At 37.8% G+C, this 27747-nt stretch overlaps 3 protein-coding genes across 9 annotated transcripts; all 3 read left to right on the top strand.

The window, feature by feature from the left end:
* The first annotated feature begins 1253 nt into the window (after positions 1 to 1253).
* LOC103855337 lies at positions 1254 to 16510 on the top strand. Of its 7 annotated transcripts, none has more exons than XM_033284750.1 (14): positions 1491 to 1778; positions 1866 to 2207; positions 2296 to 2766; positions 3529 to 3661; positions 3751 to 3836; positions 3922 to 3926; positions 6817 to 6878; positions 6962 to 7404; positions 7511 to 7657; positions 7722 to 7861; positions 7984 to 8053; positions 8156 to 8264; positions 13319 to 15890; positions 16225 to 16510. In XM_033284750.1, exons 1-7 carry the CDS (start codon positions 1491 to 1493, stop codon positions 6860 to 6862), a joined length of 1371 nt encoding a protein of 456 aa, XP_033140641.1. In that variant the 3' UTR covers positions 6863 to 6878; positions 6962 to 7404; positions 7511 to 7657; positions 7722 to 7861; positions 7984 to 8053; positions 8156 to 8264; positions 13319 to 15890; positions 16225 to 16510. The 7 variants fall into 7 exon arrangements, with proteins under 7 accessions (XP_018512086.2, XP_033140641.1, XP_009130553.3 ...); XM_009132305.3 differs by lacking the exon at positions 16225 to 16510 and having other exon boundaries at positions 6962 to 7107; positions 7246 to 7404; positions 13319 to 13613; XM_033284749.1 differs by lacking the exon at positions 16225 to 16510 and having other exon boundaries at positions 7511 to 7582; positions 13319 to 13613.
* A 753-nt stretch (positions 16511 to 17263) lies between these two features.
* Positions 17264 to 22111, top strand: LOC103855334. Its single transcript, XM_009132303.3, has 3 exons — positions 17264 to 18196; positions 18285 to 18418; positions 21870 to 22111. Exons 1-3 carry the CDS (start codon positions 18033 to 18035, stop codon positions 21929 to 21931), a joined length of 360 nt encoding a protein of 119 aa, XP_009130551.1. The 5' UTR covers positions 17264 to 18032; the 3' UTR covers positions 21932 to 22111.
* Positions 22112 to 24194: 2083 nt separating this feature from the next.
* Positions 24195 to 26982, top strand: LOC103855333 (precursor of CEP5-like). The gene is made up of 2 exons (XM_033285345.1): positions 24195 to 24203; positions 25025 to 26982. Exons 1-2 carry the CDS (start codon positions 24195 to 24197, stop codon positions 25412 to 25414), a joined length of 399 nt encoding a protein of 132 aa, XP_033141236.1. The 3' UTR covers positions 25415 to 26982.
* Positions 26983 to 27747: the final 765 nt, after the last annotated feature.

The following is a 27747-nucleotide window of genomic DNA, read 5'->3' as shown; positions in this document are numbered from 1 at the left end:
TTGTAATAATATAAGATTTGATAAAATCTTGTAGTAATGTTCCTTCTATACAAACGTCCATTAGAACTAGCATTTGATAAAAAAAAAAAAAAAAATGTTTCAAAAAAAAAACTAGCATTTGACTTTGCAAACATATAAATTAATTAATTTGGGCCCCCTTTTATTGCTTTCCCTTGTTAGTTTCAAAGGAGGAATTATTTAGGCCCATGGGTCCCTCCACAAACACACTATTTTGCCAGCTTACAAATTCCTTAGCATATGGTCCAAAATAACAGTTCCAACCACTAGTATCCAATAATCTAACATTATCGAATTATCATCTCTTAAAATCTCGTATTGTTTTTTTATGATCTTGATACGTATTAGTTGTAAACTTATTTATTAGTAGCATTTGAGGTTTACAAGTCAGCATCATGATTTTCTTAAATTTTAGTTATTTATTTAAATATATTTTAAATTAATCAACAAATATGCAAATTGTGTATATAAATTAAGATTTTTTGTATTTTCATTTTTGTTTGAAATTTTATTGGTTTTGTGTCTTCTGATATTGGGTTGGACCAATTATTGAAAAGGACAAGGCTGACGCTGGTTTTAATGAGTAGCCCCCATGGACGTTACACCACTCATTATTCATTCAAGATTTATAAATATACGTTGTCCAGAGAAAGATATGGTTCAAATTGTTTGTCCAAAAATAGACACAGGAATTGTCTCTGGTGTTACACTAAGCATGACATCATTGCATATTGTCTTATTGAACACTAATGGAAAATTTTACACGAACCCAAAAGAAGAGGGCAACCCAAGACCAAAACAACCAGTTTAAACGGTATGCAAGTAGGAGATATTTGTTTGTTTACAAAGAATAAATTTGTATAACAAATCCTAAAGATTTTTTCAAAAAAAAAAACAAATCCTAAAGACGAGGACAACCAAGACCAAAATGAAATTTAAAATAAAATTTATTTCTCTCGATCATCACAAGAAAAACACAATCCCCAGATTTTTGTTTTCCTCAAATTTTTATACCAGAGAAAAATCATTGAGTGAATTATACAGACGAAAACTATAGATTTTAATTTGTATGGAATGGTCGTCGATATAATACTGTTTTACACTCGCATAATATACGCATCGCATGACATGCATATTACTTGTGGCTCGCATATAATATTGTTCTCAAGATTAGACCAAAAAAATATTGTTCTCAAAAACAACATTTAATTAAGATAAAAAAATTATAAGAAACTAAAACAAAGGAAACCACAAATATTACCTGGAAGACCCTTCTAAAATAATTAAACATGAAGGAAGACAAAGTTTCGAACCAGTACCACCAATTAACAAAAACAAAAAACAAAGAAGAGGTTTGATGAAATACAGGCGTGCTGACAATCTTTGAGCCATTTGTAGGTTTTGTTCAATCGATCGCTCATAGAACAAAAGAAAGTCACAAGAACAAGAAGAATCGAAGGAGTGGGAAGTGCATGAGGAAGCTGTGTCCGAACGTAGACAGAGACGATGGTTTGGAGACGGTTTTGGAAATTCCGATACCGGAGGAGTTGTTCTCCGGTATGGGCAATAACGTAGCATTGAGGTGTCAGAATATGATGACGTGGATGAAAGCTCAAACGGCTGATAAATTGTCGCAACCGCTAATCGCTGCTCGTATCAACGAGCTTCGTTTTCTTCTCTACCTCGTTGGATCGCCTCTTATACCTCTCCAGGTTCAAGTTGGTCACTCTGTTCATAAGCCTGTCAAAGATTCCTCCATTGTAAGTCATTAGGCCCCGACTTAGAGACCAGCCTATAGTTTAACTGATGACGTCTAATCAGTACTCTCACTTATTTCATTTAATTAGCAAGCTTCCACGGCGAAATACATAGTGCAGCAATACATAGCGGCGACGGGAGGACCTGCAGCGTTAAACGCCGTGAACAGTATGTGCGTTATTGGACAAGTGAAGATGACGGCGTCAGAGTTTCACCAAGGAGACGATTCCAACGTTAACCTTAAAAGCAACGATGAAATGGGTGGTTTCATATTGTGGCAGAAAGATCCAGATCTGTGGTGTTTGGAGCTCGTTGTGTCTGGATGTAAAGTCATATGCGGTAGTAACGGTCGGCTTTCGTGGCGACATTCTTCTAACCAGCAAACACCGTCGTCCACCGGAACACCGAGACCTCTCCGCCGTTTTTTACAGGTAAACCAACACGTTTATTATTTATTAATTTAATGTAGTTTGTAGGGTTATGCTGAACCGGGGCTGGTTTATTATTAATTGTTACCAGGGTTTAGATCCTCGTTCGACCGCTAATATGTTCCTCGACGCAACGTGCATCGGAGAGAAGATTATCAACGGTGAGGATTGCTTTATACTGAAACTTGAGACGAGTCCGGCGGTTAGAGAGGCTCAAAGCGGTCCAGAGTTCGAGATCATTCATCACACGATATGGGGTTATTTCAGCCAGAGATCGGGACTGTTGATACAGTTTGAGGACTCGAGGCTTCTGAGTATGCGGACCAAGGAAGGCGATGTATTTTGGGAGACTAGCGCCGAATCGGTGATGGATGATTATCGGTACGTGGATGATGTGAACATCGCTCACGGTGGGAAAACTACAGTTACGGTTTTTAGGTATGGTGAAGCCTCGGCGAACCATCGGAGACAGATGACGGAGAAGTGGCGGATCGAGGAAGTTGATTTTAACATTTGGGGTCTCTCGGTCGATCATTTTCGTCCTCCCGCCTTTTTGCTCACCGGAAACTGATTTTTTGTTATCCGTTCCAATTGCATGATCCGATTTCCATTCTCTCTTTTTTTTTTTGCTACTAGGTTTTAAAAGTATCAACCAGCGAGCCGGTGTAATAAATTAATATTGATCTTGATGACTGAATCTTGCGTTACAAGCTAACAATAATATTACAAGGTTTCCATACAAATGTCATACTTTGTAGTATATGACATTTGTAGTATACTGGACCCACTAAACTGATCTATAAAATAAACACTGCATGGAAACATAATACTTCCCACTGTAGGGGTGAGCGTTCAGGTACCCGTTCGGATTCAGATCAGGTATTTTGGATTTTCAGGTATTTCAGCCGTTCGGATATTTATGTACTTCGGATTAGGTTCGGGTATTTTTAGTTGGGGTTCGGTTATTTCAGATCGGGTTCGAATATTTAGATTTTGAAAAAAAAAATTAAATTTTTTATTTCTCAAATTTTTTTGTATTTAAAAATATAACTTTCACTTAACTATTTTTTATTTTTAATAGATTGAATGGTTAATAGATTTGGACATAACATTTTGAAACTAAAAAAGACATTAATTTGGTTATTGTTTTTAAATTTTGGATATAACTTTTTGTTGATTCTTGAAATAAAAAGTTTGATATGCATTTTAAGTAAGTAGCAAATCATTTTCTCTGTAATTCTATGTCTCTCTCTCTAACGTCTTAATCCTAGCTCTTTGTTTCGAAAGCTTCTCATATTTGGCTTTCTTTTTCTTTTACCATCAGGTGGGCAGGCCTATCGTTGTGCCTGATCGGACTGGGCATGCTCTCTTGCCTACCCTTTATGGACAAGCTATGAAGCATAACACACACTTCTTTGTTGAATACTTGGCTCTCGATTTGCTCATGGCTAGTGATGGTATGTGTCTGGGAGCTATTTTCTTTCTTTCTTTCTTTCTTTTTTTGCTGTCGGTATTCATGCAACATTGTTACTTCATTCATATGCAGGCAGTTGCCAGGGTGTTATTGCACTAAACATGGAAGATGGAACACTCCATCGTTTCCGCTCTGCACAAACAATTTTGGCCACTGGGGTGGGTGAGCTAGTTTTTTATATAAGACCAAGTTTTGCCAGTAGTGCAAATATGCTCACATGATGGCTGCTGTTTTTTTTTCCAGGGTTATGGAAGAGCAGAGCCGGTCCCAGTATTTATGAGGCCAGAAGCAAATCCTACTATATAAAAGAAACTAATTTAGAGAGTTCTCAAGGTGTCCACATAGGACAAAATATTCTCAACCAATTAATATGCCATGTCACTACAGATTTGTCTTAACTTCAAGGTCTGGGCCACAAATCCAACCAGTCCATCAAGATATTCGACCTATTAGCAATTTTTTGGGCTCAATCGTAAACCTTACAGCTTCCTCCCCTTTAGTCCTACTCACTTCTAAATTCAAGAGCTTGCCTAATCGATTTGCCTACTCAGGCGTAACGCCTGCGTCTACATCTATGGAACTTCAATGCTCTTTAATAAACCCATCAAGACGAGGCTTCATGTACCTCTCCACATCACTCCTCTCAGCCAACAATATTGATGGCTCTTCAAGGAACCATCATTACTTGCTCATTAGAAACGCATCCTAGCTCTCTACTTTCCCTTCTGCAAACTATATATATTCTCATCATCCTCTTCCCCAGCTGCTAAACTTCATTGACAGAAATCCGTAATATGGAAAATTGACAAAAAAGAGACCACCACGAAATCTCCATCTGTACTCTTCTTTAATCAGGTTTTTTTGGAAGATATATTCAACTTTGCGTTTAAATTTTTCTCTGATTTCAAAATTGCAGTTCCCTTGCGTAGGGATTGATGGCTAGATATTTGAAGGTTAACATTACATTGGGGTCAGCATCCTCATTTGGGTCCACACATATAATTGTATTTTTGTTTTTGAATGAATATTCTGATTATAAGTTTAATATTATATTTAACAGAAAAACTAAATTGATAGCTGAATAATCTGATAACACGTTTAGTATCATAAGCACGTTGGTCCCATATTTATTCTTCTCTACAAGTTTATAAAAGAAATGAACACTGATTCTTAGAGTGATTTATGATTCAATATATTAGACATTTGATTTTTGATTTTTTCAATACATGCTAGATTGAAACCTGTTTGTATGATTTTTTTTTTGGTTCTACCTTTCCTTAGGAGTTTCTGATTCAGAAAGTGGAGACCTTAAAGAGTACAAGGAGCATGCTGATAATTTCATGGAGATTAATTACCATCCTCCTCCTAGGCGAGATAGTAACACACTAACACCTTCTTCTAGCTTCTTTATAAGGTTTGGTTTCAAAAATGTTTATTATGTGTTTGATGCAATTCTCCACAGAGTTTGAATAAGCCAAACTTGACTGTTTAGCTGAAGCTTTATGTTAATTGTAAATCGATCTAAATGCTTAGATCTATATCAGGATCTGTATGTAGAGCATATAAACCAAGAAGATCTAAAGAGAGACTGAAAGATTGAAAATTACTTAACTAGCTGAAACTTGATTCTTGGCTGAAGTTTTTGGTTAATTGTAGCTAAGTGCTTAAATGAGCATTCTAATTGTTATCATTTTTTTGTCTGAAACTTATGGGTTCTAAATCACGGTTACATTGCAGGCTTAGGATTGAGTACATATTAAGTGCGTGAGTCCGAGAAGCTAAGAACTACGGACCCACTTAACATGTTATCTACTTTTATGCATCACAACAAGTTGAACAGCAGAGTAGTCTTTGGAATAACTTTTGTATTCTGTGGTTTTTAAGTTTCTATATTTTCGGTTTAAGATGAAGTTTCAGTATACTGCTAAAAAATTAATATTCTCTATAAAATTCTTTTGGTTGCTTTCCTTTGCCTCTAAAGTCAAGAAATATAACGACAACACAAGTATAATAACTTAAGACAATATTAAGGTATGATTATACCATATGATTTCGATTATACTGACACCATGGATTTTTTTAAGTTGTTCACTAGCCACCGAAGAACAAGCAGCTTTGAGGTGGCAAAGCAAAAACATCGCAGCAGGGGATAACATTTTTTTCTGCTTCCATTATGGAATTGTGCAAAACAACTTCTTCTTTTGGTTAAAAAAAAAAGAAGATTTATACAAATTTTGATGGAGAAGCAATAAGTTGGCTTGCACAGTTTATCAATAAATCAGAAGTATATGCTATGCAACCGCATACATATTAGATATTTCCATAAGTGTCATGTTTTTAGTGTGAATAAAAGAGGGGTCCAAATGGAATTTAGATGTTGGAAGACATGTAATACATTTTATGTAGGATAGGTAAATATAAATTAAATGGTGATATTGAGTGATCAAAGCATAAAGAAAGCGGAGAATAAACATGTTATCAAATTGTTGCCGGATCATAAACAAAAAATATATATTGAAATACTAAACCAATATAAATATTAAAGATCACTTCTCTGTTATTTCTAAAAATTTAACTGATTTTTAATATCGTCATTTTCACACATGTGGCATATAATCCAAATTTGTTGAGAAAACATATTAGTATTTTTTAGATATTAACAGAATCTATATATTTCAAAAATATGGATAACAGTATGAAAATGAGACATCAAATTTTGTTCAAGAAAAAAAAACGAGACATCATATTTTAGCTATATTTTTATAAAATACTTTCATAGATTTGTAATACTTTTTTGGTTAGTTTAAAATTTATTAAATATCATAAAGTCAATTTTCTATTTTTTGGTATCTGAACAATACAATTTTGTTACAACAAAATTTAGAATTATAATCAATTATCCGCGCGAAGCGCGGACGACGACCTAGTATTAATAAAGTGGCCTATAAATTAGTTGATTCTAATATTTTTTAAAAAGTTATAGAAGAAGAATCGAACTCACTCCCTCTTGTCCACATGAAAGCATCGCAACCATTAGTGCTGTTAAGAACTTTTGTTAAATTTGTGGCCGCTAATTAACATAATCTCACGGCGGCCGGAAGCACAAGCTTCCTCCGCTTCCGTCCAGGGCCGGCACTGTGGAAGAGCATACTTCTCTGCAACCTCAGCACATACATGCACATAACCTCTCATCACCGAAGGTTAGCATCTTGTCCTCACATGCACTAATTTGATTGCAAAAAAAAATAAAGATTTAATGCGTTTGTCTATTATACAATTGCAGGATCCCGAGGTGAAGGTGTGGTATTCTTAGAAACAGTGAAGGTGAACGATTTATGGAACGATATGCTCCAACTGCCAAAGATCTTGCATCAAGAGATGTTGTGTCCAGATCTGTGACTATAGAAATCAGGGAAGGTCGTGGTGTAGGTATGCTTCCCTTTAAACTAGTTTTCTTTTTTTGGAGGAACTCTCATTACATGTCTTTGAGCTGTATCCGTGCTTGATTTTGTGATACTTTAATACTCTTTTTTTTTTTTTTGGATATGTTGCTAAAATCGGCATAAGGATCATATCTATCTCCATTTGAATCATCTTCCACCAGAAGTTCTGAAAGAAAGGCTTCCAGGAGACAGCTGCAATTTTTGCTGGTGTTGATGTCACCAAAGAGCCAATTCCAGTCTTGCCCACTGTTCACTACAACATGGGTGGTATCCCAACGGCGAGGTAAGTAAGCCTTTGTAGAAACTTTGGGTGAAATTTGTGTAGAGTGGATCATGAGATGCATAAAAGCCTCGTAGCCAAAGTAATTTTTTTTTTTTTTGTCCTGCAGATGCAGTGGTTCCTGGGCTTATGGCTGCTGGGGAGGCAGCTTGTGCATCTGTTCATGGTGCCAACAGGCTTGGTGCAAATTCTCTCCTCGACATTCTTGTGTTTGGTCGTGCTTGTGCAAATAGGGTTGCCGAGATAAGCAAACCAGGTCAGTCATTTTTGAGGATTTAAGAGGAAAAATCTCACTAGTTGCATTATTTCAAACGGTGCAGGTGAGACTCTAGAGGAGAATGCAGGAAAGAAGATAATCGAATGGCTGAACAAGTTAAGACACTCAAGCGGGTCGCTTCCTACATCAAGTATCAGATTAAACATGCAGCTGTCTTCCGCACCCAAGAAACATTGGAAGAAGGTAAAGTAGAAGAATCTTTTTTCTTAATTTATAATGGATTCAGAGCTCTATGGCTCTCTCTCTCTCACCTGCAGAACCCGCCAATTTATTTTACACACTTATTGGTATGGAATAAAACACAGGTTGTCAGTTGATCGACAAGGCATGGGAAAGTTTCGAGGATGTCCAAGTTAAAGATGGGAGTTTGATATGGTAAAAACAAACGACACTCTACAAATGTGATCGAGATTATTGATTATCAATGTTCCAAAAAGCTCTTATTTTATAAAAAATGCATCAACTCTGATTTGACAGAGACAATATATAGAAACTGGAGAACCTTTTGATAAACGCTTCCATAACAATGCATTCAGCGGAAGCACGAAAGGAAAGCAGAGGAGCACATGCTCGGGAGGATTTCACGGTTTGATTCCACTTCCTCGTTTAACATGCATATATATGATTTAACACCACTCTCAAATAATATAATGACTAGAGATGGCAAACGAGCCCACCCGCAACCAAATGGCCCGCCCCGCCACGGGCTCAAGTTCAGTCGGGTCACAGCGGGCTGGCCCGCCGCGGGATGCGGTATCGAGAAGCAATGTCCAATCCCGCCCCGCCTAGTGCACAGGTCTTTGCGGGTAGGCCCGCGGGTCACCATCCAGAAGTTGAACGTCTCATTTGATGCTTAACTATAGCTTTTGAGTCAATGCTTCTCGATACAGTCATACAGATCAACAAAAGAAGTATATGAACCTCTATCATACGTTTCATCTCTACGTATCTTACATAACATTACTCTTGTGTTCAATACAAACATATTGAACCTTATCGGGAAAACATTATTCTTGTGTTGAATGGCATGTAGTATCAACAAGAAACTAAAACAGAAATAATCTTTGATGCGTATGCACTGATGTGTATGCATAAGAATGACATTAAGTAACAACACCAAATCTAAGTAATCATATCCAAGTAATGTAAATGAACACCCAAACAAAATCCAAACAATGTAACGTGGCCTCGGTAAAAACCTTATCGAGAAAACCCATTGGGACAAAACCCGACAAGGGAAAAAGAGCGCCACAAAATCCATAATGCGAATAAAAAAAAACACCAGATCAAAATAAAAATCAAGTTTCTTCTTCTTCAACTTCAACTATCTCTTCTTCACCATCCATTTCATCTTCTGTAGATATTAAAAATCGAAGTTAATTAAATTTAAAGAAAATGACACCCTAAAATATATAACAAAGTGAATAATTTACCATGTTCATAAGCTTCGAATCCTTTTAGCCAATTCCTACTACATATCAGAGCCTGCACATTTTTGGGAAGTAGACGGCTCCTGTATTTGTTCAGAACTCTCGAACCGATGCTAAAGGAGGATTCTGAAGCCACTGTTGTGATCGGAATGCTAAGCAGATCACAAGCCATTGCTGGCAAATCACCAAACCTGTGAGTATTATCTTTCCACCAGTCGAGAATATCCAAACTTTCAAAGCTATCCATATCTAGTGCAGGTTCATCCAAATAAGCTTGGAGAGCTGTCTTTCCACTCGCAGCAACACTACTTTTGCGAAACGCAAAAAAATCCTGTAGTGTTTAAAAAAAAATTTAAAAACAATTTGATGGAATATCAAAACTTTCAAAGCTATCTATATCTACCGCAGGTTCATAAGTAATTTAAAAAAAAAAAAACGAAACAGGAGACTTACACCATAGTTCTCAAATGTTCCTTTCGGTCCTCCATGAACATTTTGTTGATCCATCTCACGAGGCTCTGCAGAAGGTGATGTTGACTTTGATTTTTTGTCGTATGATTGAAACAAAGTTTCCAGCTTCAGACGCAAGTTCTTCATTTTCGCATCACGTGTACTCATGTCAAGTCTCCCTAAACAATACTCTACAACTGGAAGCTTCAAGCGTGGATCAAAGACAGCTGTCATTGCAAAAAGATCACTGACTTCTTCCCAGTACTTATCGAACTTCTCTTTCATCGGTATCACCATCTCTCGGATAATCTCATCATCGCTTTCCTCATTTATCTGCAGCCAATTATGGATCTTCCATACCTGATAGAAATACAAGTTCGATGTTGGGTATTTCGAACCTGACATCAAACTAGTAATCTTAGCAAAAGGCTCCAAGAAAACACATATTTTCGCAGCTCTGCTCCATTCTGTAGCTGTAGGCAAAAACTTATAGTTTCTCCTATCATATATCTCCAACTTAACAAACGCTTCACGGTACGGAAGGGCTCTTTCAAGCATATAGAATGTCGAGTTCCATCTTGTCTGCACATCCATTATCAAACCAGCATTCTCCTTTATACCAGCAGCATCCACGCATTTTGCAAACGTCATCTCACGCGTTTCTGACGCTGTTACATACTTAACACTCTCTCTAACTTTGTGCAAAGAGTCTTTAATAACCTTCAAACCATCTTGCACAATGAGGTTGAGTATGTGAGCTGCACATCTGACGTGAAAAAACTCACCTCCACACAACAAATCATTGCTCAAAAGCACCTGAGTTTTCACTATATCTTGCATCGAATCATTACTTGTAGCATTGTCTAATGTGAGAGAGAACATTTTTTTCTCTAGTCCCCACTCTTCCACAGATTCAAGAAGCTTTAAAGCAACATTCATACCTGTGTGAGGCGGTGGGAGAGCACAAAAAGTCAGTATTTTACTGTTTAGCCTCCAATTTCGGTCAATGTAATGTGCTGTCAGACACATATAACCCTCCCGTTTCAGTGATGACCACAAATCAGAAGTGAAGCTTACTCTTCCTGGAAGACTAGCCAATTCCCTCTTCAATGTCTCTCTCTCGTTTTCATAAAACCGATAGACCTCTGCTTTAGCTGTGTTCCGACAAAAGAATTTGACGTCAGGATTCAAGTGCTTCCAAGTTTCTCTGACTTGCTCATACTCAACATATGAGTAAGGTAGGTCATGCTGAATTATAGTCTTGGTTACCAGCTGCTTGAACACAACATGATCATACTTGCCACTTACTAATTTGGCTTCAGCATCAAGTTTTTTTGTTCGGAGATTCCTTGGAAAGAGTTTGCATCTGTCACGATGCCTTCTCAAACCACTTGTTCCATGCCCGTGGGAAGTCCATGCATAGTCATTCTTACAATAATTGCATTTAGCTTTCTGCTCACCATTGGAATTTCGAATCTTAGTAAAATGGGGCCATACATCAGACCACTGCCTACCCTCCTTCTCGTTCTCCATCTCGTTCTCCATCTCGTCCTCTTCAAATTCACCTTCAGAATCAAGCTGCTCCTCTTGAATCTTCTTCTTATTCTTGCCATTACCTTGTGTCGGCCTGGAGCTTTTTCTCCCCCCACGGATGGTAAAGTGAATAGATTTGGTTTTGGTTTTCCTTTTACTCGCCTTAGGAGACAAAGACGATCCAATGCCACCGTCTAGAGTAGACTGCAACATTGGTTTCTTTGATTTCAAGGCTCGCACGGTTCCGCAGGTGGCTTGTTTGCGCAGAGTAGTAGCTTGTATTGGTGGAGGAGTGATTTCAACATCACTATCATCTTCATCATCATCAGCTTGAATAAGCCTTCTCTTCTTTCTTTGCTTCTTTTTTGCTCCATCAGATGAACCATCATCAGCCTCATCAGCTGCCAAAATAACTCCAAGGACTCGCTGGCTCTCAAAATCCATTGTATTCAACGGTGTGAAATTTGGATCGAAACTTGAACCATCATCTGTCATCTCTTTCTCTCTTCTTCGTTAGAGACTTAGAGATAGAGTTTAGGTTTCTGCGTCGTTTTTTTTTTTTGCTTAGGTCGTGAGTTTAGGTAATATTGTTTAGGGTTCTGTTTCTATTTTTTTGCAATTTTAAAAATTATAGCAACTATTCTCTTATTTCTCATTGGTCAGAGACTCAACCATTATAAGAAATTTTTATTATCTAAACTATCAGACGTAAAGATCAAGTCTCATACTCAAGTCCTATCAAACTATCAAACTAAACAATCAAGAGCAAGCAACCATATCATATGTAAGAGACGATCAAGAACAAGCAACCATCCACGCATAGACGATCAAGTACTAGTAAGTAGTAACCTATTACCTAAATTCTATCAGCTATAAGAACAGAAGAACACAACAACACAAGAAACAAAAAGATCTATGTACTAGTAACCTATTACCTAAATTCTATCAGCTATAAGAACACAAGAACACAACAACACAAGAAACAAAGAGATCTATGTACTAGTAACCAAGTATCTAAATTCTATCAGCTCTTATCATAAGAACTGGAGACGACATAAAAAAAAAATAGAACAGAGACTAACCTGAGGTCCTTTGCCTTATAGATCGGAATGCAAGTGTGAAGTGTCCTTTGCATTCTCATATCGTTCTCCTCCTTGATCATAATACAATCCCCCACTCACCACATGTCATTATAAAGAAAAAGTTTTAGAAAATAGATGACTAAAATCACTTGAGTTTATATGATAAGGACATTAAGAAACAACAGGCCGAACATACTTCTGATTTCAATATCAAGACCGAACAGAGCGAAAACAGAGTATAAAAACAAACATCAATATTCTTTGTTCACGCAGACATCGCAAAAGATGAGAACAAACAACAATATTCTTGTTCACGCAAACATCAAAATCTTTGGATTGTTACAAACACTTGTGTTTAACTCATGATGAGAACAAACAACAATATTCTTGTTCACGCAAACATCGCAAAAGAAGCTCCATATATTCTCGATAAGAAGCTGTTTGATAAGAGATAACAATGAGACAGGACAACTTACACGATTGGTCATTGTGTAGCCGGTTGATTAGAGACAAAACAGACCCAATATCTTGTTCTTCTTTCACTAAAGATCATGTAATCCACAATAAAGAATTAGGGAATGAATTTTTATCTGTCCTTACAAATTAAATCACGGTAATGAGCAAAAGAACATGTAATCGAAAACTTTATCCTTACCTGAATGCATTGATGTTCATCAGCAACATCAAAAGGCCCTGAATGCATTGATGTTCATCAGCAACATCAAAAGGCCCTTAGTTCTTGAATCGTGGCTCAAAAGAAAAGAATTAAGCTGAAACAGCGAAGAGATGAGAGATGGATCAAACGAGAAGATGAAGAACATGCATAGAGAAGTGGAGCTTAGTGACGGATCAAAGAAGAGGAGAAGCCATTTCTCTCACGGTGAGAGCTAGAAGAGATCGGCTTTCCAATCGCCATCTCTCTCACCGATCGAGCTGGAGGAGATCGTCTTTGGCGGAGCCCCGCGCATCCCGCGGTACACATCGAGCCAATCCCGCGTCTGGCCCAAAACCGCACAAGCCTTACCCGCAAGACCCGCTTAAAATTCGGGCCTGTGTCTTAGAACCCAATCCCGACCCGAAGCAAGTTCACACGGGCCTGGCCCGCGGGCAGGTTCTTCTTTTGCCATCTCTAATAATGACTGAAGAAAAGAGAGGATGGAGAATGGATGAAGCATACATTACATTGGTGTTGGGGGTGGATTTACATCCTCCCTCAAAGGCCCATTAGACATTTAATTAGGTCCACTTTTTTTATAAAACCCTAAACATCTTTCTTCTATAAATGGAGAACTACCTCCATATGAGAAAGGATCTTGACCTCTTCTTAGACTTAAGAAAATACTTTCATATAGATTTTGTATTCTAAGGTTCACTTTACCTTTGTAATCATTTTGGTGATGAACCTTTAATCAATGAAATCTATTTTATGTTCTTTTCCCATTTGATTTCATTTGATTATTTCTCCTAAGCCTCAAGAATCTAATTTTATTCTTAGATTCTCTTATTGTATTGATTCAACAAACACTACCAGCATAAATACCATTTTTGGATCAAACAGTTGGCGCTAGAAGGAGGGGCCAAGGAGAACTATCTTCAAAACAAATCAAAAAAAAAAAAAAAAAAGAATTGCAATGTCGTCTTGTTTCTGGGTTTTGGTTCTACAGAGCGAGAGATACTGACGATAACGGGTCAAAGTTTGAACCTTTCTTCAACCAACGACAAAGCTTAGCTGCGGATTGACCCACCAAAGAACCAAGATCCTCGTAGAGCTTGTCGTCTCTATCCTCATCGACGCGCCGGTGAAGATTTCGTCTCGACCCGCCGGTGAAGCTTCCGTCTCGATCCGCCGGTGAAGTTGACGGCGTCTCGTCCGCTTCTGCGCAAAAGTCCCGACCCAGAGCTCTTCATCTACGGACCAGAGAGCTTTCCGTCCGAGAAGAGCTCGTCGGTGGAGAGCATTGAGCTTGAGCTTTCCGTTCAGACAACTCATCAATCTGACTTGAGATCGCGCTTAATCTCCAAGAACAGGTCGCGCTTAATCTCAGCAGCAAGGGACACCTCGTCACAAGTTGCCATCTCCGCACGAGCTTCTCGTCTCGTCCTTTCGATTGAGAAGATTGCAACAGGGCTCACAAGCTTGATCTTGGCAGAGCTCACGAGTTTGATCTCATCCAACGCTACCTATGGCTCAATCATGAAGATGCGTGGTCATGCCAGACATGGTCTTAACGGAAAGCATCGCACCTGCTACTTTGTCAAGCAATGGTGAAAGCTTCAAGTTTCAGAGAGGCTCAGTTGATGAATTCATTTAAGGCCGCAGAGTTCTAAGGTCTCCGCAACTGGCGCGAACAGGAGAGAAGAAGAGTTCAGTAAGAACAAGCTCATCACCTGATCTCGCATGACTGTTATGATAGCCCATCACCTGATCCTGCAAGAACAAGCTCATGCTCCGTCATGATATTTAGAGCAGCTCAAAGGTTCGAGGACGCCAACACCGAGAAGCCAAAACTGGACGTCACAAACAGAGCTCGGATCTTATCTTGGGGTAAAAGAGCTTTGGTGAAGGTGTTATGGTATCATCAACCTCTCGATTTTATTTCAAGAAAGCTCTCCCAAGAGACATGACCACAACATCGGGTCCACCTCGAAACAATTCTCCTCCTGCTAAAAGATAAGTGTTCTATTACTTATGAGATAACTCATATTATTATTGCTCGTAGCCTATACATGTTAATAACTAATAATTGTCATGTTAACGAGAAACTAGCTCCACCGCTTGCTTAATATTGAAACAAAACGTGTGTTTTTTCTTTTATTTGGATTTTGTTTGATCTAATCATGATTGTGGTTTTGATGAACCAGAGTCAATCACGATTGTCAAGCCAAAAAGAAAAATCAGAACCGGGAGTAACGTGGAGTCCTGAAGCCACCTCGCCACAAGAGACGTCCGGAGGCTCGAGACGAAACCTTCTCAGCATATTTGTGATCTCTGCAATCGAGAAGCAGACAAGTGACCCGCACCAAGAATGACGAGCTCAAATTCTCTCAACGAGCTTGCCGCAACCGGCACAAGCTCTAGACGAACTCATTTTAAGCTCGGCTTGGATAAGAGATAACTACACCATCTCATCTCGGCGAGGTCTCTTCTTGATCCATGGCCGTCCATCTCGGCGAGGTCTCCTCTCGATTCATAGCTATCCGTCTCGACGAGATCTCCATCTCAGCAAGTCGTTTGTTGGTCTCTTTGGTGGCTCTTCATTCTGGTCGTGTTAGCACCGTCACTACTGATTCAGTGGACTTACTCAAGTGGTCAAGTGATTCAGAGTAACATCACGTTCTAGTCAAGTGGAAAACCAAAAAGGCGCTCGGTAACATGTGTGGTGGAGATGATGACTCGATCACGTTTCATACGGTTGCCTACATGAGACCGAAGAAGAAAGGAGTTCGAGCTCATTGTCTCTCTCTCGGCAACCACTCCATCTTCTCCACCACAAAGCAGAGCCAAAGAGAAAAACATAGCCAACAAGCGGCTACCACCATCATGTACTCATGCTTCAAAGGACAGCCCTCAGCTACGAGCTTGCTGGAAGCAGTACAAGCGACACAAACCAGCACGCTTTCTCAACATCATCATAGCCTGATGAACACACAAGCCAACAACTTGCTCGGGGCACACGATCTCAACACAACACGAGACTTCGGGTCGGCAATAGTTCGGTAAACGTGTATTTTCGGCACGAGTTTAAATTGAACTTGCTTTTTATTAGGCACGAGTTTGCGGTCGACTCGCTTGTTGTTAGACACGAGTTTACAAAAACTCATCTTTGGCTAGGCATTAGTTTACAGAAGCTCTCCTTCCACTAGGCACGAGTTCTCAGTAAACTCGCCTCTGTCTTAGCATGAGTCAAGTAAACTCGTCTTTCGCTAAGCACGAGTATAAAGCAAACTTGCTTTTTACTAGGCACAAGTTCGAAATAAACTCGTTTAAATCGTCATAGGCGTGAATGTGTCTAATTAATTGTCTAATAAACCCTATTCGTAAAATTCATAGAGATCGACTTCATCTCTCTCTACGAACTTGGGAGGCTTACTGTTGGGGGTGGATTTACATCCTCCCTCAAAGGCCCATTAGACATTTAATTAGGCCCACTTTCTTTATAAAACCCTAAACATCTTTCTTCTATAAATGGAGAACTACCTCCATATGAGAAAGGATTTTGACCTCTTTTTAGACTTAAGAAAATACTTTCATATAGATTTTGTATTTTAAGGTTCACTTTACCTTTGTAATCATTTTGGTGATGAACCTTTAATCAATGAAATCTATTTTATGTTCTTTTCCCATTTGATTTCATTTGATTATTTCTCCTAAACCTCAAGAATCTAATTTTATTCTTAGATTCTTTTATTGTATTGATTCAATAAACACTACCAGCATAAATACCATTTTTGGATCAAACAATTGGGATACTGGGAAGATGAGAAGGTGAGGTTGGAGTATAGGCCTGTTCACATGGACACTCTCGATTGACACTTTCCCTCCCAAAGCTCGCGTCTATTAATTGATTCCCCTCACACACATGCAAAGTAGCACCCATATGCTTTATTACTTTTTATGTCATCAGAATAATTAATAACAATATCAGGAGAGAAGGAAAATGGAATTAGAAGAAGACCAAAAGAAAAATAGTTTTCTACTTGTTACAGTGTTGATAAGCTCATGATGGGTTTTTACATTTTGACACCTGAAGTGTGTAATAAAGTGATTACAAACAAAAGAAAACTTTATTTGTTTGATATATTTCTCTTTTAATCATTTCCTGGAACACTACACTTGGTGATATAAGCAGTTTTTAATATTATTTTCTTATTAACTCTGGATTAGTGGATTGGATGGATGTTAATAAATAATTAGACTGGAAACTAGAGATCCAATTGTGTCCATCTGAAGAAAAGAAAACAGCAATAAAAATAGGGCTCTGATCAAGCAAAGACTAGATCAGTCTGGGTTTTAAGCTTTGTGGCTGATTCACTTTTAATGACCACGATTTTCAAATCAACACTCTGAACTATTTTGGATTGGGTCGGTAGCAAAATCTGATAGGCCGAATAACTCTAGACCAGCTTGCTTGGGTTTTTATTAACTTTTCTTTGCGGCTCAAATTGGTAAGATAGGATTTGTCATTGAAATATAAACCGTCGCATCGTGTGGTATGGCATCTCTGACAAACACGTTACTCGACTCCTTTCTTCACCCGCCACATTTCGTCAGAGCTCCACGTGACGAAAGCTTGGCAAGACACCGTCGTACTAGGGGAAACAGAGATGCTTAATTAAAGCTTTAGACCATCTCCAATGGCTTACTCTATTTTTTATTCTAAAATAGAGTAACTCTATAATAGAGTTTGAATTTGCTCCTATGCTATTCTATTTTAAAGTAGAAAAAAGAATGATGAACAAAAAAAAACAAATTACTCTATATTTGGAGTAAACCTATTTTTCACTCTATTATAGAGTGAGAAATAGAATACTATTAGAGCATTTCTTACTCTAAACTCTATTTTAGAATAAAAAATAGAGTGGAGTTGGAGATGCTCTTAGGCTTTAGCCCTGACGTGATAAAATTCGATAACTCCATTTTTTTTTTTTTTTTGAAGAACTTTTACTAACTCCACCTTTTATAACCTTTCTTTATTCAAAATGCACCACGTAGTACATAATGTACATTACTCGTGTCAGTCCCCTAGTATTAACTATTACGTAAAGAGTTCTTTAAACTTATAATCTTCTTGTAAGAAGTAGAAACTACTTCCTCTCTATAAATTCAAAGGCTTCAAAAAAACCTCAGAAAGGTGAGAAATGATCTACGTGTTTAAGACTATCCGACCACTATCTTCAACAACTGTCTCTTTCTTGTCACCTCGGTGTAGAACTGGCAACAACGTTACCGGACTTAGTTTTGCGACCGCTTCTGACCAGCAAAAGATGGATAAGAAGCCTGAAAATCCAAACGAGAAAACCGGGTTTGTCTTGTCCACTTTGTATGTGTAATAGCGTTTGGAAGTTATTTTAATGTTTTTGCTCCATTATCTTTTGATGAAAATGGAGCAGGGACGTGATCATGTCGCATTCGTTTGGAGAAGGGTACGCAACGAGGTCTGATGAAGAAGGGTTTGGAGGAACCTATGGAGGAAATCAAACTTTCCAAAAGGACAACAATGATAAGGTCCATGAGAACCCCCCTGGTAATTTCACAACACTTTATTTTTTTTTTTTGACAAACAAACATTGCATTAATCAAATTGGGTTTACCTCCCACTAGAGGAGTTCATTACAAACATAGCCAAGGCTGATTTTGCCACAGAATCAGCTTCAGCGTTAAGGCTCCTAGGGATGAAATCGAAGGATATTACATCAAAGAGAGAAACAAAGTGATAGATATCAAACATGATACCGAACAGTTCAGGTTGAGACCCTCCCGTCTTCAAGAGTTTGATTAGAGATTGGGAATCCGACAGAACCGCTAGGGATCGGACGTTTGAATAAACGGCAAGTGAAACCGCGCGATGGACAGCAATGGCTTCCGCCATTAAAGCTGATGAAACATGGCTGTGAGCTTCGGACACATTGTGAAGGGACCGAGTACTATCGCCAGAGAAAATGCCCCCTATACCACACTCTCCAGAGTTTGCATTCCAAGCAGCGTCAACTTTACAAATCAGTATGTCAGGTTGGATCGTCGGAGGAAGGTAAATGGGGCGGGGCCTAGATAGATTTTGATAGGTGTTGCTAGGAGGTTCCACATTGTTCCCTACCTGAGCATCACTCCATTCTTTAGCATCTTTAATGCTTTTAAGGACTATCTCTTGGGCTGTGAAGGCTCTGTTTTCAAAAACTAACTTATTTCTTGCTTTCCATAAGTTCCACATTACCCATGGCCATAGTGGAAAACTCAGCCCAGTCGGTGGTAGTGGAATGTAATTCACGCCACTCTTGATCAGCTCCGCCACGAAGGATATAGTATTGACGGGTAGTTGGGTTGTTGGGATTTGACTCCATACTTCCTCCGCAAGAGAGCACTTGAGGAAAACGTGTAGATCATCTTCGTGTATACCACACTTTTTGCAGTTGAAGCTCGGGAATCCTCGTCTCTCCAGGTTAGAACTGACAGGTATCGCCCTCTTGATAACTCTCCATAAAAAGTCCTTTAACTTGGGACTTGTTTTAAGGTTCCAGATATCCCTTAACCAGTGAACAGGGTCGCTTGCGCCGATAACAGCCTTATCAAAGGTCATTCCCAATCCGTAGCCTGTTTTTGTTGAGTATTCACCCGATTTCTCTGGAAGCCAAGTCAAAGTATCTGAGGCTTGTGTCGAGCTGGTTTTTATCCTCAAAATAGAGTCCTCATACTGAGGAAGGACGCTTCTGATTTTCTCCAAGTCCCACTGATTGGAGAGCGGGCACTGAAGGTCTTTGACTTTCATGAATTGCGAAGTCGAATTCGGGGGACCCATTGGCTGGCAGGGAGCGTCAAAGGAGAGCCAAGGATCGTCCCACAACCGGATAGTCTCACCATCTCCCACTGCCCAGCTAACTCCTTTTCGCAGAATCTCTCTTCCCGCAAATATACTTCTCCAACCGTGCGAAGCTGTAGATGGAATAGGGCAATCCAAGAAGGAATAGTTCCGAGAATACTTACCCATCAAGACTCTAGCAAGCAGTGACTGTGGGTCTTTGATCAGTCTCCATCCAATTTTGGCCAGCAGCGAGTCGTTGAAAGTTTCGATGTCTCTAAACCCAAGACCTCCAGCATACTTGGGTAAGGCCATTGTCTCCCAAGAAACCCAGCACATCTTCCTCTTTTCGGGGACTGTATCCCACCAAAAGCGAGTAAGTATCGACTGTATTTGATTACACAGCGACCTCGGGAGTTTAAAGCACGACATAGCATAACATGGCATAGCAGCTAAGACCGACTTGAGCATAATCTGTTTTCCTGCGTCTGAGAGAAACTTTGCCGTCCAGCTGTGTGCTTTTTGCCTTATCCGGTCCATGATAGATGCAAAGATGTCTCTCTTTCTGCGCCCGAATTGCTCGGGTAGGCCAAGATATTTACCAACCCCTCCCTCCAAAGAAATCGCCATGGTTTCTTTGACTCTAGCACGGACACAGGCTGGTGTTTTTGCAGAAAACGTAATAGCTGATTTCTGCGGATTAATCTTCTGGCCCGAGACTGCTTCGTAGGTAGATATAATTTTCATTAGAGCCGAGACGCAAGACGGTTTAGATTTGCAGAAAAACATAGTGTCATCAGCGAAGAGCAGGTGGTTGACTGGTGGGCTGTTTCGAGACACCTTAACTCCCGTAAGAGACCCATCTGCCTGTCCCTTGGCACACAAGGCCGATAAGACTTCGGTACATAATATAAATATGTAGGGTGACAGTGGGTCGCCTTGTCTGAGCCCTCGTGATGGTCGGACAGAGCCTTGAGGTGCTCCATTGATCAGGAAGGAATAGGATACAGACTCAATACAACTCATGATCCATGAGATCCAAACTGCATCAAATCCGAGCAGCTCAAGCACCTCCCTTATGAAACTCCACTCGATCCTATCATACGCCTTGCTCATGTCTGTTTTAACAGCCATGGTACATCGTTTCTTCGCCTCCGAAGTCTTTAGATAGTGTAGAGTTTCATGGGTGATGAGGACGTTGTCCGAGATTGCTCGTCCCGCTACAAAGGCTGATTGCGTATTGGAGATGAGTAGAGGCAGCAGCGGTTTAAGTCTCCGGGTAAGAATCTTTGCAATGATCTTGTAGTGAGTATTTCAGAGAGCAATTGGGCGATACTCAGCAACTGATCTTGCGCCCGTGACTTTAGGAATAAGCCTGACGTGTGTTTCATTTTGCCGCGGGTGTAGTCTGTTCGAAGTGAAGAACTCCCTGACATCTTTTGTTACATCCCGACCCACAATGTGCCAGTATGATTGGTAGAAGGTAGCGGAGAACCCGTCTGGTCCCGGGGCCTTGCCTCCATTGATAGATTTCATTGCCTCCTTAATTTCCGAATCACTCGGTATTGCTGTAAGCATAGAGTTCATTTCCGGGGTCACCTTCCTAGTGAGCAGTCCGTGAATCTGGGTGAAGGAGTTGTTATCATTTGATGTAAAAATCTGAGTGAAGTATGTAGAGATCACTCGGGCAATCTCATGTTCCTCGTACACTACTCCTCCATGTTCATCTTCTAAGACCGGAATAGTATTGATTGTTCGTCGTGCTCTGGTCGCTGCATGAAAGAAGCCCGTATTCCTATCTCCTTGCTTGAGCCATTGAATTCGACTCCTTTGATGCCAGAACTGTTCTTCGGCCTGGTAAGCTTGACGTAACTCAGCATTAATTGTCTCGATCAGGATGGGATCAGGAGCAGAGCTTGAGAGAGCAGACTCTAGCGCCTCTTGGTTACGTTTAATAGCTAGGTTGTTTTGCTGCTGCTGTTCCTTAGCCCATTGAATTATGCTTCGTCGAACCGCATTCAACTTACTAATAACAGAATCGAGGGGGGAGGAGTTCCAGGTCGTAGCAACAAGCTGTGTGACCTCTTCATACACAACACTTTATTATATGTACAATACAAGTAAATATCTCTTAATCGATGGTGATTGTTTACGATTGTGTATGTATTTTCATTTTGGGAAGATTACGACACAACTCAAGGTAGCGAAGCCAAGGAGGAGGAGAAAGTTAGGAACCAGACGTAAACAATTTTCGTTTTGCTTTTCTATTTAATTTTATAATAAATAAAATCAAACTTGTGCTATGTAGATTCTTGCTCAAGCTTTCTATTGTGTTTTTGGACCCGGTAATTTTGGTTTTTATTTTTATTTTTGTTACCATCATCACTGAGTTATATCAGTAAGACTAGGACACTTGTTTATCCATGGCATATGTAATTAACTCACTCGTACTGATCCTTCTCAACTGAGCGGGGCTCATGCATGCCACCCGAATGTCTACACGTGTAGTCGCCTCTTATCTTGTTTGGCCTGTAATGAAAATTCATAAATAGATGTACACGCCTTTCACAATTCATACACAAATCTAAGGGTGTCAGAATGGATAAACCCAATCCATAATCCAAATGGGTTTACTGTTAATGGATCATGGATCAATCTAATCTATTTAATATAAATAAGTTAGATGTGTTGAATTGTTCCATAACCATTGAATTAAATAGGTTAGATGAGTTAATGGTTGATCCATCAACCCAACATCTTTATAATGATTTATTTTTAAGTTAAGACTAAGTTGATCGAAATGAGAAAACGTTTTTTTGTAGTTTTGGTGAAAAACACGTTTTTTGCGATTTAGGCAGGAAACCACGTTTTTGCAGGAAAACGAGTTTTTGCAGTTTTGGCGGGAAAACACGTTTCGTAGTTTTAGCGGAAAATGTGTTTTTGCGGTTTTAGCAGAAAAACATATTTTTGGGTAAAACGTGTTTTTGCAGGAAACACGTTTTTGCGGGAAAACGTAGTTTTGCAGGAAAACGACTTTTACAGTTTTGGCGGGAAAATGAATTTTGGGAGGGGGGAGGGGTTTGGCGGGAAACATATTTTTGTGAATTTTAGCAGAAAACGCATTTTACCGAATAAATGATTGAACTTTAGAGAAACTTATGATTTCCCAATTCTATCAAACCTTAGAATTGGGTGGTTTACTCATGTTTTTTTTATTTGAAAACCAAATAGGTCAGAGTTGACCCAACCCAATAAATCCATTAACTTGTTAACCCATTAACCTATTAACCCATTAACCTATTGAATCAAAAATAATCAGTTCATTTGGGTTAATGGATCAACTTGGGTTGAGTCAACCCATAGATCATGACCCATTTTGACATCCCTAGACAAATCTTGGTTTTATTTTATAAACTGATAAGCGTTTTAAACCCAAGTAAAACAATGAATCTACTGTATACATTTTTACCGGCGGTTATGTAAATGTCAATCACTCAAATGTCACGTTACGGGTGAGCAATTTGAACCAAATAGTAAAATACTTGAATGGGTATTAAACTAGGAGAGATTAGATATCTAAACTTGAACGGGAAATATCCGAATTCGAATGAATATACGAAGATAACCGAATATATGAATATTTAATTTTACATTTCTAGTTTACTTTTTTAATTTTATTCAAAATATTTATATTAATGATGTACTTGGATCAAAATCAGATAATACATATAATTATGGGCAAAATCATTTGCTACTCACTTAAAATATAAATTAAACTCTTGTTTTTTATATTAATAAAAGTTACATCCAAAATTTTAAAACAACAACTAAATTAGCATTTTTATGATTTAAAGTTTTATCTTTAAACCTATTAATAATTTAATCTATTAAAAATTAGAAAACTAGTTAAGTTAAAAAGTATATATTTCAAATACAAAAAACTTAGACAGTGAAAAATTTAATTTTTTTTTTTAAAAATCTAAATATTCGAAACTGACCCAAAATAAGAGCATTTCCATCCCCACTCCATAATTTACTGCAAAATGAAGTGGAAAATAGAATAGTGAAGAAACAAAAAAGTGATTACTCCATAAATGGAGAGATTTTTTATTTTTTGTTTATACTCCATTTTCCACTCTATTTTCGGAGTAAATTATGAAGTGGGGATGGAGATGCCCTAACCAAACCCGATCCGAAATGTAGAAATATCCTAACGATTTCTATACCTCTATGTAGAAATATCCGATCCGAATCTGAATGTGTATCTATTCGAACCCCACCCCTATGTCACGTGACATAGCCTTTGTGGGTTAGATTTCTTTTTATTTTAAATCACGACGTTGATGACATTGCTGCTTCTTCTCCGGTAAGGAAAAAACCACCCACCGATGCCCACCCGCAGCAAGGATGGATTCTACACAGAACCGATATAAAGAAAACAGAACCGAAGTATTAGGATTTTTTGGCTCTGCCGAGGTCTGATGCAAGTAACTTTTATCACAATACAATGGAAACGGTGAGGCTGTAATTCAACAACTCTTTGGTTAAACCAAAACCGAACTAAACGGATTAGAGCCGAAGTTCTTTTAGTTTATTTGGATGAGTTATTATTGTTTTTTTCTTCTTCTGCATTTAGTGTATGTGTGAATGTACAGTACTTTACGGTAGATACAGTGGTGAACAAAGAAAAATAAGTTTTAACAAAAAATGTTTGTACAAATAAAATATATCTTTAGTTGTTATCATTTCAAAGTGTTCTAATATTATTTATTCTAAACACTAATATATATATATATATATAATTTCGATATACCAACCGGCCCTGACCAAAACACTAATTATTCTAATATAAATAAAAATTAATTTTAAATAATTAATCAATATAAAAAATTATAAAATGAATATTTGTTTAAAAATATCTAATAATATAAAATCTACCAATTAATTAAATCGTTTAAAATTAATACATTTATAAATAAAGTACTATGATGATTATAATATTATTAATTTGTACAGATACTGTAATTAAGAGACTAAAGAGTGAATAGCCTCCTGACCGCTAGTGTCTTGATTCGGAGTCGGACGAACTTTAATGGTTGTAGAGCTATTATGCTTCGGCGATGTCTTTTTCTATAATTGACATTATTTAGGTAGCTTAAATTTTCGATTCAGTGAACTGCTTGTTTTTCTTGCAATCATTTTATTTTGAAAGAATATCACTAGCATGCGACCTACTTTGTAACTTTTCTAATAAACAAAATATATCGACTTTATAATTCAATAGTTTATTTTCAACAATTAAGCACGTACACAATCTCTATATAAATGCCCCCATAGAAGCAAGTATTACTTCACACAACCTCTCATATCTCTCTCTTTTTCTGTTTTCTTTTCCATCTCCCATTTTTTTCTCCAGTGGAGTCTTCTATGGGTCAAAAGAAAACATTGTTCGTTTGCGTTGTTTTAATGATGGTGCTTTTTAATGGGTTTAATTGCGTCCATGGACGAACCCTAAGAAACATGAAAGTTGATGATAAGATGAATGTTGGTCATGATGATAGCAAGACGATGAAGGCTATGAACAACGATCTGATAGTTGATGAAAAGGCGGTCCAGCTCTCGCAGCCACCTCCGTCGCCACCACCGGAAGGTAAATATGCAGAAGATTTCAGGCCTACAACACCTGGTCATAGCCCTGGGATTGGCCATAGTTTATCGCACAACTAAACTAAACATTTCTATGCAATGGTTAATCCACATATGCATGTGTATATGTGTACTTGTGATTTGTAAACGTATGATTTACTATTGTCTTTTAATCATGTGCATGCAGTTCCACTTATAATACGTACGTAACGATGTTCGATGAAAAAAAATCTTCAATTTACTTCTTGGAATACAAATGGTTTAGGTTTTCTTTTCCAGTCGAGGTTGAGTACAGATGATACCTCATCATGCGTATATAAGCAATCATTCGGAAACTACAACATATACACATTGTTAAATATTGGCCACAATAATTAATCATAAGAACTGGTTATTAGTTTAAGGTTTTATATAAATATTTGAAGTTTTAAAACACAGATACAACGTTTATGACTTTTAAACATTGCTAAAACTATCTACTTAAAAATCTATAAAATTTGATATAATAATGAACTTGTTTTATTAATTCCAAAACAGATATCTATAGAAATATTGTAGAGTTGTAATTTGAATTATTACTAACTACTTCATCAATTTCGATTTAATTGTCGTTTTAGGTAATTGCACACAAATTAAGAAAATATTTAATTTCGTATATTTCTAATAGAAAACATCATTACCTATACACCTAATCATATTTCAACCAATAAAAAAAAATTGATAGGAGATTAAGATTAATAAGTTTTGCGAACTTTAAAACATACTTGTTTTGTGACGAATTTTTTTCTCTAGAACGACAAATAATTCGAAACAGAATGAGTAATAAATAAAACAATAGCCACTATACGTATTTTGTATGCGTCAAAAAACCTTTAAAAGACATATATATTTTGTATGCCAGAATACTTTAAAAAGATATATATTTTTTGATAAATTGAAAACATATATTTGAATCACCCTAAAAATCAATATATATATATATATATATATAATTTATAAAATATAATTAACTCTTTTTAACTCTGGATGCTAAAATGTCAAAGAATCAGCAAGGCCTCACATGCAAAAATACCATACAAAAAGACCTTACAAACTGTGGTGAGATTCGTTTTCGTAAATTTTTTTCTCTATATGATGTTCTTATAGTCAGATCTGCTTATAGTATGTGTTATATGGTGATAAAGCAACGGCAATGGTGCTGCGGTGAACTGAGGGTTTACAAATAACTAAATGTTTACTTTGAACTTATATTATAAATAAAGACATCTCTTGGTAAGTTGGTGTTTAATTATTTATTCATCATAATAAAGTTATAAGTTATAACTTTGAGGTTGAGGTTGAGATTGTAATGTTAATTACTCTACTTTTTGTCATCGTTATGAAACAATAGCAAATTGCACTTCTACCTCCCAGCCTTTTGGCTTTTATCACTTCCTCTCTTTTTTTGTCAACTCTTTTATCACTTCCTCAAAAAGTAATTGTGGCACCTCTGTCAAAAAAATAAATAAATATGGCAAATGATTTATCGCATAAAGAATACAGGTTCCTGTGCAAAATATATTGAAAGTAAAAGAAAAGTCAAGTGGTAGGAGACTGTGGTAGGCCTCTCGAAGGACTTCCCTGCGTCTGGGAACCAACCAAATAATTAATAAAAAACAACCTTCTCACTTTTTAACATGTCATCATATGGCTGCACACATACTTTTAGGCCAGTGGCTTTTAGGGCATAGTAGTACGAATATTCAAAAATATGGGATATTCCCACTACCAAATGTATAGCACAATTACAACAAGTGTCAATATAAAATTTTCAAGTGAAATTGGTTCAATCAGTTAATATCACTTGAAAATTTTGTAATGTTCCTTCAGTGAAATACTTTGACGTAGATTTATTTTGAAACATTCACTACAAGAAAACATCGGTATTCTGACGGACGTTCCGACGGAAAATGAAATCCTCAGAAAATACCGAGGAATTTCTGAGGATATTCCGAGGAAACACAAAATTTGGTTTCCTCGGAATTTCCTCGGAATATACCGACAGAATTCCGAGGAAATATCATTCCGTCGGAATATTTTTATGGAATACCGAGGAAAATTGTATTCCTTGGAAAAAATCGATGAATTCCGAGGAAATATTATAGACGTTAGAGAGCCGTTGGAGAGCCGTTGGGGGGATTTTAAAAATTCCGAGGAAATTCCGACGAACTAGCCGTTGGCATCGGAATTCCGTCGGAATTTCCTCGGTCTGTCGGCAGGATTTCAACTATAAATACAAGCACCCCTGTTCCTCTTCATTCACTCCATATCTTCATCCTCCCTCTCACTCTCTTTACACACGAATTTGATTCATAAAAAACATGTCTTCTTCAAATTATTTTCGTTCTTGGATCGATCGACCTCATTTGGATCCG

Source organism: Brassica rapa, chromosome A02, assembly GCF_000309985.2.
Source record: "Brassica rapa cultivar Chiifu-401-42 chromosome A02, CAAS_Brap_v3.01, whole genome shotgun sequence".
Taxonomy (NCBI): Eukaryota; Viridiplantae; Streptophyta; class Magnoliopsida; order Brassicales; family Brassicaceae; genus Brassica; species Brassica rapa.
This window is presented reverse-complemented; position numbering and strand designations above follow the sequence as displayed.